Here is a 16,777-nt window from a genome sequence, read left to right on the forward strand (position 1 = left end):
AAACTGCGCCTTTGTTCAATCGCTTTAACAATCGCGCTAAATATATCTCAAGCATGCGCTTCGCTCTCGGCAGAGATCTGGGGACTAATAATTGTTTTAAAATGGCGGATGGCAGAACGCAAAAGAATTTCTTTACGCGATCATTGGAGTCACTTTGGTCTTTGATGTCTTAAACTGTAGTTTTTCATATGTTGCACACCTCTTACTGTTCAACTAGGCTCAGAAACTGTACGTAGCATGAGGATAGCGTTCAGTCGACATGTACAACCTCCTCTGCTCTCGCTCTTTCGACAGTCTAGAATCATTACGTTGGCGAGATGTATTCACAATCGCACTTATAACAAGAGGAAATCTTTGTATGATGTCTTAGATGTACCCCATACTGCAACACAGGATGAGATTAAAACTGCCTATTACGAATTGTCTTTAAAATATCACCCAGACGTAAACAAGAGCGAGAAATCTGAGCACAAGTTTCAAGGTTTGTTGTGCCTTTAGTGTGTTCTCTGCACAAATGGGTGATGTCAGCTCCCCTGTTTTCCTGTTTGTTGCATAAACTTAACGTTTTTAGAGGCCAATCTGTAATTACACCTCATCATTGTAGTCGTATTTGATCAGAAACCACGTGCAGTTTGTAAGCTGAAAGTTGTATCCAAGCATGAAACCTACACTCGTTTTAAATCTTTTTACTCAGTTGTTCATACATGTACATGCTTAATAAGAGTAACTTAGTCAATGGCTAATCTGAAAGCTTAAGTCCAAAATTTAGTTTTTTAACAAAAAAATTATCTCAGGGACTTTTGTCTTTTCAATACCAATCATCTATACTAACTACACGTGTGTCAAGGATAATCAGAACTATAACAAAATTCTCGAACTTGATTGGTTATCATCAAGCCTGATATGAGCACAAATGGGACAGTGTTCATGCTTGTAATTAGAAAGTGTTACAGGACAGTTAACTCATCATACCTGTGTTAGTGGACAGTACATGTCGTGTGCCTGCACAGTTGTTATGCATCTTGTAGAGAAAACTTTTTTGTTTTGTTTTGTTTTGTTTTGTCTTGTTTTGTTTTGTTTTGTTTTTTTTTATGAAAACATACAACCAATGTCTATTTTTTTTTATCTAAGTTTTGATTAATTAGTTACTAGACTTCATGTCTTCCAATTCTGCCTGTAATCATACTCATGATTCACAAATCAGAATCCTTTGTTGCAGTTGTCCAATTTTGTCAATCACTTGAATGATTACAGACCAAATTGGACACCACTCTCTCCTATTACCATTATTAGCCCTTTACACCCTAACATCAGTATGCATATTCTCCATAATGTTATTTAAACATTTCTTAAGGTGCTGACAAGGAGAATTTGTCTGCTAATCAAAAGGCCCCTTCCCTTGTGACCATTTCCTTTATTCTAATGACCTTAATAATTATGTGATTCAGGAGTGATATTGCAAGGATAAAAATTGGCAGTTGCACCGTCACCAGTGGTGAGCTAAAACTGATCAGGGCCACCAAAAGTTAAGGTTTGAATGCCTGATGTGTGACTACACTACAGACTTTCAAAAAGTTGCAATGTAAATCATACGAGTCCAAAGTTTAAATTAAAACTCAATATGTAATTTAATTAGACTACCTTTCTCCTCGATTCTTTGTGTGGACCCTAAGATCATCCATTTTAGTGAATTTTTAGCTCTGAAGTGGAAATTCCGAGCTGTTTTAACAATGATTTCATGAGTGATCCACATTCATAACATATAGACACCATTTTGATTTTGTGATTGCCATGTGACTCTGGACTTACCCAGACTTCTGTGCAGGATGTGTTCTTTCCTTTTAGTTAATGCTCCGTTAAAAGCCATGGGGCGCTTACTCAAGTTTTTAATTTTAAACTAGAGAAAATCAAGGGCTACTTTATTTTGGGATGGGCCACTAAGAATTCAAGGAAACTGGCCTGACTGGCCACCAAGCACTGGAGTTAATTTTTGCCCTGATATTGTTGGTAAAAATTAGATGCAAATCACCCTTAGGGTTTAAAGGGTTATTTCACAGTTTGGAGCTTGACAATAGAACATGCACAATAACCTGGTATCATCCCATAAGTGGTGATATTTTGAGAAAGTGTGTACATTACTGTTAATCAGAAACAGTTTCTTTCTTACATTGCATCATAGAGTTTTGAGTTTGTGAAAGAGTTAATAGAAAATTTTAGCACTCAAATATTTTATAAAAAGGATAAATTTATATGCATTTACCACACTTTCCTTCCTGTTTCAGAAATCACAAATGCATACAATGTTTTACGCAACTTAACATCTAGAAGAGATTATGACAAGGAGATTGGAACATACTTCACTATGAGAGGTGCAAAGAAGAAGGAAAGTGGAGAGAAGGTTTTGCGGCTGACAGATGAAATGTTGGAAATAGATATGCGAGGAATTAAACAGGTACTTACTGCAGGACATTGTAATATTTGACATGGTAATTTAGTATCATTAACTGAGTTGACAATGTAAATTGGCCACCATTAAGGTTTTTAATGGATGACATTTCAAACATTAGCCCTTTGTCATTCACTCTGAAACCCTTTGAAACTTTTTTTAACAGTGGGTAATTTATATAATAAAGTTATACTCTCCCACCAAGGCAGCGCTACAGTTTCTTTAGAAACTTACTGCTTTATTCACTGTGATATTTACTTTACCCATTGGCTGTACATACATGTACACTTATAAACTGCATGTATTTTTCTTATATTTTCTGTGATACTGAATCCTGTATCTTGCAAGAAACAATGAATTCTTAAATTCTTGGTGTAACTGCCAGATATTAAATTTTTTTTTCCTAGTGATAACAATGCAGCACAATTGAGTGGTTTGAAAATTTCTAAATTAATAGAACAAAATTTCCTTTGTTTCCTTGTTTTGAGAGAATCCACGATCAAGAATCGAAGTTGAGTTTTGAGGGACTGTCAACTTACTTTTGATCAGTACTATACATGTCCACTAACCATCCTGCAATTGAACGTTTACTCTCAGCATCTTTTCAACCTTTAACTCCCCAGATCTCATTAGTAATTCTCCCTACTGTCTGCCAAATAATTATCATTATGTTAGTTTGGAGAATTTGTTATCAGATCAAATAGTAATCCCAAAATTGATATTTTTCTTTATTCTCACCACTTGTCTGCATGATATTGTATAAAAAGGAGAAATTCTGTCTTGGTCACTTACAGGAGTTTAAGGGTTAACTGGATAATCTATTGAAATTTTGAGGTGGTGTTACATAATAGAATTTAGAAAAATGATATCTTATCTTGGAGATGTTACATTTTAATCACTTGGAGAAGTTGAGGATTAATGAGATACCTTTTTCATAACAGAGTCAAGTGTTTCTCAGCACAATTGCAACTTTGAGCACAATAACCTGTACACCAGTACGACTGATGAATGTGTCAGTATCAGATGGTGGACTACAGTCACATGACATGAGAGTGTTACAGCTGTTGCGGCAAATCTCCAGTGGGACACTTGCAGCTAATACAGGACTGTCTATGGTAACCAATGTCCCTAGTGAGCTAATTGGAGGGAATTTCTCGGCAGAGGCTGGACGACTGGGGTATGTTAACAGTGTTAGACCATACAAATGTGGTTAGAGTTTTCCTCCACCATACTGTATCTTTCTTTTTATGTTTATTTGCAGTTTGGTTTTCTGTCTTGTTTCTTTACATTAGATGATCAAAAAAAAATTTAAAAAAACAAAAAAGAAGGTTTGGGAGTGACAGTTGTGCCTAGATAGTTACATGTCCAGTGCATGGGATTTACACTGTACTTAAATGAACTAGGATTATTTCTCTTGCACAGCAGGATTTAAAGAAAGAAAAATATACATGTTTGTAGTTTGTCTTTCATTCTTGTTTTTGGTGGCAAGATAAACTTTAATGTAACCACACCACTCTACCACTGCAATTTGGGTGTGCTGTTGAGAAATCAGTGGAAATTGATTGTTATCGACAATGCAATATTATGCGCCCTTCTTGGGGGATGCCATTCAGCATAAGATGTATTGAAATGCTTGTAATGGAAATTTTCCAAGCTCAAATAGACAATCCTTTGTCAAAAATCCTTGTCATACCTGTGATCCATGCATGAATATTTCAGTCACTTTCTTGCCACTTACACTGTGTACTCTCATTAAAAAGGACATTGTTCCAAGTTGAGATATACATGTATCTGCTCTTCTTTAAGGTTTTCGTTTAAGGAAGGGTCAAATTTTATGTTTGTATATTCTATAACATTACTGCTATATAATTATCAGCTAAATATGTAGCACTTTAGTTGTATTTTGTTTTGGAAGATCCTTGAATCTCACAGTTTCACTTTGATTACAAAGGCTTTTTTTTCAAGCAAAGCTACTGTGCATGTTTATAACCATCACTTTTTTAAATTCCTTTTTTTAATTCCTTTTTTTTCAGTCACTTAAACCTGTTGGTCACATCAGCCCTTCCATGCTGCCCATTTTTACCAATTCCTGAATACACAAGATTTAACAGACTTCACATAAAAGGTTCAACCCATTCCTACAAGGCAGTCATTAATGCAGACTACATCCAAAATGTGAGTAGATGTACCGTATTTACTTGTGTAACCATTTTTAAGTTAAGAAAATCAGGTTTTTCATCATTTCTAGTCAAAGAAGTCAAATTCAGACAGATAGAAATTTCCCAGAAGTTAATCTCTTATTTCTGGGAGTGTATTGAAAACACAGGGAATTAAAAAACTGCAGAGCAAAATGTAACCAAATGCTTTGAGGTTTATCAGCACTCGTTTATATCACCATGATTTAAGAATACACAAGCACTTCGATTTATTGGAGAAGTATTTTACCATATTTTGTAAATCACACTGGTATGCCAGTTTCATCCTTGTGTATGTGCACTACAACTTCTCTAACCCTTTACACCCTAACATCAGTATGCATCTTCTCCATACTGTTCTCCATACATTTCCCAAGGTGTTGACAAGGAGAATTTGTCTCACCATCAAGAGCTTCTTTAGTTGGTGACCATTGCCTTTATTCTCTTAACCTTAATGTTTGATTCAGAGGTGAGACTGTTAGGAGAAATTACATGTTAGTCACTTTAGGAGTCAAAGGGTTTATACAAGTTCATCAATTTTTTATTTTTGATTTTTTGGTTTTTGATTTTATCTCTTCAGGTTATGAAGCCGTTGGTTGGCAAGTTTGGATTTGACTTTAACTTTGATATTCGTAAAAGGTATTTCAATGCTCTTTTATTATTTATGGAAAGTTCAGCTTTATAACATTTGTTCTACATTGTAACTGAACTACAATGTCATGTTTAAGATCAGGAAAGATATTTTGGTAGTTTTTGCATTTGACTTCTCAGCTTTTCCTATTTGAAATTTGGAGCCATTGTATGGTGCATTTTAAATTTCCTTTGACTGTGATTGATTTTTGCTCGTGTTTTCCACAATGTACGTACACATGCATATCAACAGGTCTTACTGAGCATAACAAGATGACTCAAGCACATGCATGAAATTTTACCATGAATGTCTTTTGTTTTTGTTTTTGTTTGAAAAGAGATCACTCATGAAACTCAATGTAGATTTACATTGACTGTATGAGCATGGTTTTTTTCCAAATCCCTGAAAAATCCATGTTTTGAAAGCCATCCACAGTAGATGTGCTTTAATTATTCCCTCAAACTCAGAGTACACGTACATATGGTAGTTTTTTTGTGCCTAGCATGGCACTGGCAAAATTATGCTACTGTGAAAAAGATTTTCACAAAATCTTTCATGTCCAAAAAGGTGAATATTTTCACTGCAACTTGTCCTTAGCATCTTTGCTGCAGCTTATCAACCAGTAAATCTGGGCCTTAACCTTTAACTCCCATGAGTGACCATGACAGAATTTTTCCTTACAATATCAAGCAAGTGATGAGAATAAAGAAAAATATTAATTAGGGGATTATTAGTTGATCCAATGCCAAATTCTTCAAACTAACATCGTGAGAGCTATATGGCAGACAGTAAGGAAAATTACTAATGAGATCTTGGGAATTAAAGGGTTAAAGTGTATAATAAGTGTTTGTTTTTGCCTTGTAGGAGTTATCATCCATACTGGGAGGGTAAAATATGTGTAGAGAGTCTCCCAGTTCACTGTCTGACTCCTGTTGTAATGAAAGAAAGTGGCACTGTACGGGAGATCACAGGTTGGGCATTTGTTGCTGGAGCAAAGCCTGTCAGGGTATGTTCAACTTGATCATAAATACATTAACTCTGGCTCTTACATGTACTTCTAAAATTTATTTCAGTCCTGGTCAGTAGTAATAGGGGGCACTATGATACACAGCCAATCAGAGAGGAGGATTATATACCATGTGGTACAAATGAACCAATCATACCCATGACCGTATGGGCGTCCAAGATGGCGATATGATGTAACACAATCTCATTGTCACGCGTGTCACGCACATGTGGTACATAATCCTCTACTCTGAATGAGTGCAAACTATAGATCAGTGATCAGTGCACAGGAATTTGGGTGGAACTATGACATAAGAAAAGGCACAGGGTTGAAGAAAAAAAATTCTCTGTTTTGTAGTTACATTGAAAAAAGACTCAGTTAGAATATGGCAATCTTTTCCACAATGATTTTTTAACCCTTTAACTGAAGATCTGATTGTTAATTCTCTCCTCCAGCTTTTACACAATTCCTGGTAAATAAGTTAGGCGAATTTGGTATTAGATCAAGAGAACAACTTGCACCTGATAAGTTTGGGTGTTTTCATTAGCCCTTTGTTGGATAATGTGTGGATATCACAGGAAGAAGGTTCATGTTAATCACTCCTGGGAGTCAAAGGGTTAACTGCTTGATGAAATCAATACACGTTCATTTGTGTATCAGCTGTTATAGTAATTTTCAAATATCAAAAATGTTTCAGATTGCTCAGGTTATGGCGAAGCAGGCGCATCAGATGTTAAAGACTCAATTCCCACAAGTCCCGCTGGATATCGATAGCAGACGAGACAGAGACTGTAGAAGTGAAGGGACAGGGCAGGGGCTGATGTAAGTCGAAAGTGAATCGACTAACAAATTTTTGTGCGTCAGATCTGCTGTCACAAATCTTGTTTTACATTGAAACTTAGGACAAATTTCACCGTCAGGAAGTTCTGGCACAGCTGAAAATAATTATGCTCAGTGTTTTACTATTGTACATGTAATTGTCATACTCGCTGACAATGGAGAAAAAAGTGTCCTGGTTTTTAGAGTTCACTTTTCCCTTAAGTTAAAAAATCAATTTATGAAGATGCACTTGTTCCATGTACATGTGAGATACGTTTATTACCTGCTAAACCAAAAAAAAATTGTCATATCAAGTGTTTTCCTTTATCCCAGGCTAATTGCAAAAATGTCATCTGGCGTTTTGCTGTCGGGGACTGCCATATGGGAAAAAGGTTAGTTATTCGATATAAAATATGAGATAAGAACTTGCATAATTACATAAGGTTTCCCTCGACAAACTGGACATGAAGGTTTTGTTACAGTAAATGAGATGTTTGTTCATACAAACATGGATAGAGGCAAGCAAATTGTAACGTGCTGGCCTGAATTCGCCCGAAAGTCATCTCGCCCGAAGACATATCACCTGAAACTGGAGTCATGTCGCCCGAAATCCTGAGTCGTGTCGCCTGAAGAAACAATCACTTAAAAGATGAGACTTACGGACTTTAAATAGTCAACAAAGTTTAGAAATCTTTATCACTCAAGCGCCTTAAAGACTTTGACTACATAGCAAACGATCATATGGTCAAAACTGGATTATGTCTGAGTAACGACTCTCAATGCGTTGTTTTTTCTAAAATCAAAGTGAAGCGTTGTTAGTTTGGTATCCACCCATTCCGTAACCACGGATGTTTTGCACATAATGTATTATGAATAATATGTTGTACGTCCTATTTTTTGCAATTGTAATAATTTGATGTTTTTCGTAATGGTAGGAATGGCTCCAGTGGAGGTTGTTTCTAAAGCTGTTCAGATGCTGGTGAATAATGTGAACAGCGGTTCGTGCATCGATAGGCTGTTACAGGAGCATGTAAGTTATTTTCACCATAACACAATGTGGGTATCCTGTGTACGGTTATATTAAACAGCAAAAATACACACAATTTAGGAGGAGCGTCAAGATGTCAGAAAAATATATTTGGTATCTGACGAGCTAAAAAATAGCTCACGTTGACGAAAAGAAGTCATACTCTTACTGCTGAACTGGAGAAGGACCTTATCTTTTCCTCGATATATACACGCTTAGATATGGAAGTTATTTGGAACAGGTAGGCGTCTCTGCCAGAAACATATGTTTTTGTTCAAATATGGAATCAAAGGTTCCAAGAATTTTTGTGTTGCTGGTTTTTTTTACGCAACTTTGTTTCTGATAATAGTCATTTCCTTTTCACCAAGAGAGTGTTCATGGTGAGTTTCTCTCTGTTTTCAGGCTATTTTACTGATGGCATTGGCCTGCGGAAGGTCGTCCATACGGATGCAGCGGCTCACCAATCGAGCTAAAGCTACGATGCTGGCTGTGGAGACGTTTACAGAGGTTTGTGTGCTAAGTGGTATGCGTCTAGAGCGCCTTTTAATTTATCGTCCAAAAACCGAAACCAAATTAATCACCGTGGCCAATCAGAATGAAGGAAATAAGGAGCCAATTGAGTCTCATAGGAGATAATCGTAATTGGCTTGAAGCGCGAGAAACTGCACCTAACTAAGACGGTGATTGATTATTAAGGTGGCGCGAGTGTTTTTGACCAATCGCAGAACGTACTGAGCCAAAACCAATAGAATCTAATAGTGTGTCGAACTCTCGAATGAATTATTCTTTTCTTGCTCTAACCTCAACTATAATTCCGTAATAGAGATCTGCTACTCGTTTCATTGTGCTAGAAAAAGACATTAATTAATGAAAATATAACACCCATGCCTTCGAAAAAGACGAAAAAGAAGTTGATCGTAACGACCTAAACTGTGAAATCAACACAAAGCTTTGTTTAGTGACAATTGATTGGCTCTACCTCCCCCTCATCCAAATGTTTGACTGCAAATTTCTTGGGCTAAATTAATGCCCAAGAATACTACCCTGAGGCAAAATTTGTTCCACCATAAAATTCTCGCCTGAACTCGATACGTGCTGGACGATAGTTTGATCTGAGTTAGTGTTTAACGTATAACGAATCAAAAAAGAACCAAACGTTGTTCTCTTTTCTGTAGGTGGAGTTTAAAATCAGTTCAAAGACACCAAAGACTGTCTTGGTTGAATGCGAGGGCCTGGGACTTCTTAATGAGCACGTGCCGCCGGATGACAATTTGACATATGAATCAGCAGATGGCGAACTTCTATCGGATGACGAATACGAAACATCTGAGGAGTTGGATTCTGATAATGAAACAGTTCGTAGCGAGGAACAAGATGATGAACTCGAAAGAATGAAAAAGACGATCTGAATTAGAGGGAAAAGCCGATTTTTATGCCGGTCGTAAATGAGCTTCGCAGCTGTAGGGCTATCCCAGCTTGCCTAGCGGTCTTGCCTAAGGAAGTTACAGTGAGGCATAACTGTTTTTATACCATTCCGCTTGTAAGACTCGGACTGATAGCTCAGTCACTGTATTTACATGGAAGAACGCAGAAGCGAGCTAGAAAATGAGAAGATGTGCGAAAATAAGGTAGTTTGTGGATACTTCGAAGGAATGGAAAATGTTGATCGGCTCTGTTCCTGAAATTCTAAAATGAAACAACCTACAAATTCTCGGTATGTTCCGACGAAGGACTAACGCTCGCAACATCAGCTTTAGAAACTATTTACAGTGGACAATTTACATTAACAAGATACAACCGCCGCCCAACCGATATAGCACCACAGTACCTTAGAAACTTACCCCCTTTACTCTGTTTCACTATGCTCTATTGACTCTAATAACCTTAATACTGCTTCATCAAGACTCAAGGTCATGCGGTTGTGTTCCGTTTTACATGTAGAACCTTTGTCTCTAACGAGTTGGCGTTTTCCTAAACACAGACAAATTGTGTAGTTCACTGTGTCCATTCAAGTTTACCAAATCTCAGTATCGGTTCATTATCTCACAAGCGTACTAAAGTTCGACGTCACCTGCTATCAAAAACAAATCTATAGGGTTTTTTTCCTAATAACTCCACGAAAAGTGGTTTTAAGGTCCTTTAAGATAAAATAATCATGAAATTAAATGGTCTTTTTTACAGAATTTTTTGGGCTTAAATATGTTCTCAGGAGATTACGGAGTTGACGGAACTGATGTTTTACACTGAAAATTCAAGTTTTTGCTTTGTATGAAGAAATTAGAGGATCACACTAATTCGCCCAACTGTGGGAAATTAACACTGGTGCTATTAATTCTAACTTTACGCAGATGGATGGGAAATGTACATTTACACTCGAGGGAATTATAAATTTCGTCTAAGTCAGTTCATAATTTTTGTAGAGCTTTGGGAGAAACGTTTGTTCAAGTGAAACTTAATCAGTATTTACTAGTAAATCCTAACAAGCTTCTTAAAAATAGGAGTCATAATCGGCCCAGATTTCGTCGTATTATCTCGATAAGCCCAAATCGGATCAAAACAGGTCAAATAAAGCAATTTAAAGGTATCGATAACTTTCTTATCCGAGCCAATCATCTGAGAATTCAACCGTATGCTACTTGAAATCGAACAACAATCTGTCGCGTACGGTAATAAAAGTATATAATCGTCGCCGTGGCAACATCTACCACAACTTTTGTTCGAGAACAATCGATTTTGCTCGCTTCATGTGAACAGCGATTTCAATACAAAATGATAAAAGAAATGTACAACTGCACCCACACAGGAGTCAAATGATTGCACATGCGCACTATGATGGATAATTTGCCATAGTGAACAAGTAGAATAAAACGTAGGACGTAGTTTTTGGTAGTTTCTAAGGCCAAAACTTATACAGATTGTTGTTTTGGACTTTACCCACAATCTGTTAGTTTACATTCTCGTACTATTTTTTTACACTTTGCACGGCGGCGTAATAGAGTCGTCCGTAAACTTGGCCGTGCTGGCTGAAGTTATTCTGTGTTGTGTTAATGGTGGAGTTGCCGGTAAACACCGAAGGAAATGTGTGAAAAACAGAAGAACCAGAACCACACAAGATATTTGTGACGGTCTGTGTTTGTCGCGGACAGTAGACTGTGCAGTAAAGGTAGAAGAAAGGTTCTGTCATTTTCCTTTATCACCGAAACAAAGCGTTTGTTTTGAAAAAGGTTGCGATATCTCACTATAAAATAGGGCCAGGATTTAATTTCTCTTCAAAATCCTTTTTTCATTTGTCTTACGAATTGGAATATTTAGGAATTTAATCTTATTTCCCTCACTTTACGCTGGACACGCGTTCGGAAATCCTTTTTGTTGATTTCAAACTTTCGTGCATGCGCAGTGTTTGACCGCTGTGTTAACTGCACCACCACAGAAATGTGCAACCACGCTTCTTCAGAAATGTGTAACCTCTTCAGAAATGTGTGGCAGGGATACCAGACTCTTTTTCTCGGAGAGAGCCTGGGTACAGACTCTCAAGAATCAAAACTTTGAAGGTGGCTAAAAAGTACAATGCCGCTCTTTACGAGAACAATTGAAATTTTAAATTTGCTTTTACGGAATATAATGGTTAAAGTAAATAAAGCACAAATATACAAAATCTATCTTAAAATATTTTAACTCCAAATATCTGATTATTTATTCACCCCTTTAGTTGCTACAAATTTTCTTGTAAATTCGTTGTGAAAATTCCGTGCCAGATCAAAATAACAACTCCTACCTGATAAGTTGAGGTATTCTCATTACCTGTGTGCAGAACAATGTTTGATTGGGTATAATAGGGAGAAGTTACACGGAGGTCACTTCTGGTTGTTAGGGTGAACTGTTGAACTTGGAAAAGACATCTCTTGAAAGAAAATAACAACAACAACAGTCCAAGTATAACAAAACTCCTATGAATTGTCCATTGCACTTTAAAAAAAGTTGAAGAAAACAAATTCATAAACGCTTTCTGACACATTTGTTGAAAAAAATAGTCTTGAAAACCAGTTTCTTTTAATGCCCAGGGAAGGTTTGTTGCTTATTGAGAGCGGCAACGAACCGAACAATCTAGACCAATCAAGTTCCTTCTGATTCATAAAAACAATTTCTTTCCTCCCCGCAACAACAATCCATGCAGCAATTTCCCTGAGGTGGATTTGCTGTGTTTTGTTCCTAGTGAGGACAGCTTAGTCTCACTCCGTTAAATTGAACTCTTAAAATCACACCGTTCAAAATGAATACTGGTAGAACTTAAAGTGATTCCTATAAAAAAAAAGTTATAGAGCAATTTATGTTTAAACTTTCCCTAAATATTCCTTGAAAACGTCTGTTTCGAATAATAAATTAAAAAAAGATGGGTCAATGTGCTTGTTTAAAAAGAACTAAACTTACTCCATTTAAGCCTGTGCTAATCACGCGCGTCATTTCACTGCTTCACGGTACATTTCGAAGTCGTTGGAAGCAAGGGTTTGTGAAGCAATACTTAAAAAAAACTTGATATGTAGAAATTCTCGAGCGTATAATATATAATTTGTGGAAAAAAGACGCAATTTTAGACGAAATCGACTCAAAACGTTCCGTGAGTCGTTGCCTTCAAGGTCATAATTTGCTCCATCAGAGGAAAGGGCTTCGTGCACGCTTTGAGCTATATCGTTTTTTCACTTCAATACATTTTTTTTTAATTTCTCCATTTTAAAAGGAGTTAATTTGCACACAAAGGTTATGCAATAAAAAATATAGGTCACCGTGCTCCTTCACGGGCCAAAGAGAGTCTTACCTCTTTACCTGTAGTCTATTTATTGAAAAAAAAAATACCGTGGTCTCGGCGCGCGCGCTTATTCATCTGATTACGTGATTTTCTAAGCGCAGTACACGATGCGCAGTGTAATACTGAGAAATCACCTTCAGTATCTTTTAACTCTGGACTGTGATAAGACCATTTCACTGTACACGAAGACAAGTGAGAGAATAAAAAAAAACCATCAACCGAGACTGTTTTGAAACGACTAAAATTCTTAGAATTAAAAGGAATAGAAGCATGCGTCTGTCATGAAGGAGAATCAACACACACATATTAGAAATGAAAGGGTAAACAGGAAAGTTATCTTAAAGTTACTTCGCTCACGTGACCTAATAACGAGGGGCCTTTATGCCATGCTTGATCATACGCAATTCTGTCTCGTCCCTAGGACTCCCTCAAGTCACTTACCAGTGTCACGATAGAAAAGCAATCCAAGAGCGTTCGGTACTGGACAAAACAGATCTTGCGGTGATACAAAATACATGAACTTTGCCTCGGGCAAGTTTCATCGGAAATATCAGGGAGATTAGTGTTGACCACTGTTACAAATTAAAAACCTCTCTGATATACACTGCGGACCAGTCTAAACACATTTTACATCGACACCGTCACTATTCGCACTTGTTTTTCAGAACAACAACGATACTAATATACGTGAGGTTCAGTATCATTTTGGTATTAACCCCAGGTTTAATAAGCCAACGAATGACGGAAGGCTGTGTTTTAGATAGGTATCCTATAACAGTGATTGACACTGTATACACGAAGCATGTGCAAAGCATGCGGTTAGGCACAGATACTCACTGAGACACGCACAAAACGCGGAACCTGAAACAGTCTGCATAAAATTGGATTAGCCGAGGTCTACCATGACAATCACGTTAATAAATCAAAGGCGATTTTTTTTTCGCCCTCAACCGTTTATCTGATAAACATTTTGCGCAAATATAAAACAACACACGTGCATTGGTTTGTGGTTCTAAGAGTGATTAAGCCGAGTATTAAAACATTAATTGCCATAACGCGGCGTTGTGAAGTCACCTTCCATTCGACCTAACATCAATTAAACGCGTTCATTTAGATACCTCTTAAAACGCACCAGCGACATTAACTATGACGTTGCGGTTGCTTTCTGATATTGATAATATAATAAAGAGTCGTATTGTTTCCTTTCATGGCCATTCCCTTCTGACAAAATGCATTTAGAAAACTCCTTCCTGTATTCAGCAGAGTAAAAAGGAAATAAGAAAGGCCGACAGCTTTGAAAACGAAAACGGCCCTCCATCACGCATACAAACCGGCTACATTTTAGTTAAACTACATCTGTGACTGCCATGCCCAACTGATTAGCGAAGGAGGAGATTTGTGATTTTTTTTCATTTCTTTCATCTGCCGTGGGTAATGATTTTTAACTATCTTTCTTTTATTTTGAGATAGAACTTTTACGAGCAGACAATATCATTTTAAAGGAAGACAGAGGGCCCCACAAAGCCAAACGGAAGTTTGGGTGAACTTTAAATTCACTTTTCGGAAGACATTGTGCGAAAGAAGAGAACCAAAAACAGACTAAATTCTACATATTTCGCCTATTCGATCCCGAAAAAAATAAATACTTGGAAAATAAATGTCATTTCAGTATTTCAGTAGTAATTTAAGGAAAAACTATGGTTGAATTAAAAAGCAGAAAATAATCAAAGTAATTTCATGTTTCTAATGTAGGTCGCAACACCACGCTAAGTTACTGAGGTATTTTACTATGGGTATATAATGTTTGACGAAGACCATGTCTAAACGTTCGTGATTTTTCGTGTACTGCTCCTTTGGTCACGAATTTCTTTCATTTGATTCATATGCCTCTTTTTAACCTCGACAACGCTGAAACTTATCGTGATTTTGATCACGAATTGTCTGGAGGGCGTTGATATCATACTAGTTCTTTACCAGCTATTGACAAAGTCAATAAAGACTTTTATAAAAGCTGGCTTCGTAAAAATTCCCCACAGCGTACTCGAACATTCTATCTCACAAAAGAGATTCTGATAAAAAACAAAAACGCTCTCAAAGCAATATCAACTCGATTCCACTAAATTTCGCACTTTTGTATTCATCTCTCGAAGAGATACAATATCTCTGACAAAAAATTCAATTTTTTTATCGAAGAATGGCGTCTAAACCAAGACACGATATACGAATGGTTTCGCTACATTTTTCAATCCGTGATCCTCATGTAAAAACAATCATTTCAGACATAATAATGGGAAAAAAATTAAATTTTCGAGGAAAAATCAAATTGGAATTCATCAGATTTGAAAAACTCTGTTCTGTAATCGAGAAGACTCAAATTATCTAAGAAATCTGTTTCGCAAATTGCGTGTACGTGCGTTTACAAATTAACAGATTCTTGATTTATAATCAAGACATTTTTTCAACTTAGAAACCCCATTTAGAGCCTTGAATGGCCTTAATTAGCAAACCAGCTGAATATTGTTCGCTCAACTCCTCCCCGGCTAGTTTAATTACTTAAGTACGTGTGTATATGAAAAACACCGAAAACGATATCGCCCAACAAGATAAACCTGGAGGGAAGTATGCACAAAAAACCCAAACACCTCCGCGCAATTCTTAGTTTTAAGCTCTGAATGTTCATTGACGCTTTTTAAACTCGTCTAGTTTTTCTGCGATTTACAATACAACAATACTGAATTAGCCTTGAAGTGTGGTGTCTATTCTGTTTGATCATTTTATTACGTGAAATTTAGTCACTTATCTAGACTGCGATAATAGTCTTTTCAGTTGACAGAAAAACACTCAAAAAGCCATTGAAAATGTGTCGCAATCGACATTTTACGATGCACATCTTGCTGAATCAAGTTTACGCATCGCGTTTTCTTTAGCTAACCAAATCGCCCGTAATTTCCTGTGTTGGAAAGGAAAATAATAGATTCCCCCCAAAGCTCGCGGAAGACGACAGGGAGTGATGAATTGTTAAAGCTTTTATTCTGCCCTTGATAACTTTTAATGAAAGAAGAAAAGTGGAAATGAAACATATTTCGATTAGCATACATTAGATACAGGTGTTTGGGGTCTTTGTCGACATGGCTTATCAACAAAGAATATAACAAAATTACGACTTTTATGGAGGATAATTTCTCACTCGTCATATTAATTTTACTTGAATTAGCTTTGCCTTAGAGACTACAACATTTAACAACAACGAAACGGCGCCAGAACAAAGGCATAGCCTGGAGGAAGGATTAAGATCGAACGCAAGAAAATTATATCATATTCTTTACAAATCTATCGTAAACATATACCAAGGTAGAAGATCCGGTTTATCTCAGTTTTCGATCAATACAAAAACTACTCTTGGCAATTTTCACATATTCATCCCTGTTTGACAATTGTTTGTATATTTCGGATAGCATGAAAGGAAATTAAATCATGCAAGAATTATGGCTTCTGTAATCACTGAGTTTGAGAAATTAATAATTGTGAAGTGGCCGTGCAAACATGAACTGTTCAAACTGTCAGAGATAGAGTTTATTGATTTCACGAGATTGACTCGAAACTGTTCGCGCTCAATGGCTGGTTTCACTTGCAACAAAAAAAGAAAGAGTTAATTAATTTTCAAATCGATTCTCGCTGAACTGCGAGCGGTGTCAAGTCCTAATTTTCATTTAGTGTAATCAAGGGCAAATAGAGAGTTTTTATTTGTTTAATAAGCCAACACGCTCGAAGGATTTGAGGCCAAAACAACAGAATTTGAGAATGAAAAACAATATATCAGGATTAGATACGGAACACGGGTAGTTTTCA

The 16,777-nt window shown here is 36.7% G+C and overlaps 2 protein-coding genes across 2 annotated transcripts in view; one reads left to right on the forward strand and one right to left on the reverse strand.

The window, feature by feature from the left end:
• Window positions 1-1,745, reverse strand: part of LOC131772066 (contactin-2-like) — a 32,143-nt gene extending 30,398 nt beyond the window's left edge. Inside the window, exon 1 of the mRNA XM_066159696.1 lies at window positions 1,642-1,745. Within this exon, the coding sequence (XP_066015793.1) occupies window positions 1,642-1,678 (37 nt within the window). The 5' untranslated portion in view covers window positions 1,679-1,745. The remainder of the gene's footprint in view (window positions 1-1,641) is intronic.
• On the forward strand, window positions 95-11,355 carry LOC131789049 (RNA 3'-terminal phosphate cyclase-like). The gene is made up of 11 exons (XM_059106116.2): window positions 95-481; window positions 2,283-2,452; window positions 3,388-3,623; window positions 4,480-4,621; window positions 5,222-5,280; window positions 6,137-6,278; window positions 6,976-7,100; window positions 7,431-7,489; window positions 8,033-8,127; window positions 8,527-8,631; window positions 9,300-11,355. Exons 1-11 carry the CDS (start codon window positions 238-240, stop codon window positions 9,531-9,533), a joined length of 1,611 nt encoding a protein of 536 aa, XP_058962099.2. The 5' UTR covers window positions 95-237; the 3' UTR covers window positions 9,534-11,355.
• Window positions 11,356-16,777: the final 5,422 nt, after the last annotated feature.

This window comes from Pocillopora verrucosa, chromosome 12, assembly GCF_036669915.1.
Source record: "Pocillopora verrucosa isolate sample1 chromosome 12, ASM3666991v2, whole genome shotgun sequence".
NCBI lineage: Eukaryota > Metazoa > Cnidaria > Anthozoa > Scleractinia > Pocilloporidae > Pocillopora > Pocillopora verrucosa.

Bases quoted from the DNA above. Each gene is read 5' to 3' on its own strand.
- LOC131789049 (XM_059106116.2), top strand. From the start codon at position 238: ATGAGGATAGCGTTCAGTCGACATGTACAACCTCCTCTGCTCTCGCTC. The intron at 5,281-6,136 runs GTATTTCAATGC...TTTGCCTTGTAG, and splicing joins AACTTTGATATTCGTAAAAG to GAGTTATCATCCATACTGGG. The intron at 8,128-8,526 runs GTAAGTTATTTT...CTCTGTTTTCAG, and splicing joins ATAGGCTGTTACAGGAGCAT to GCTATTTTACTGATGGCATT.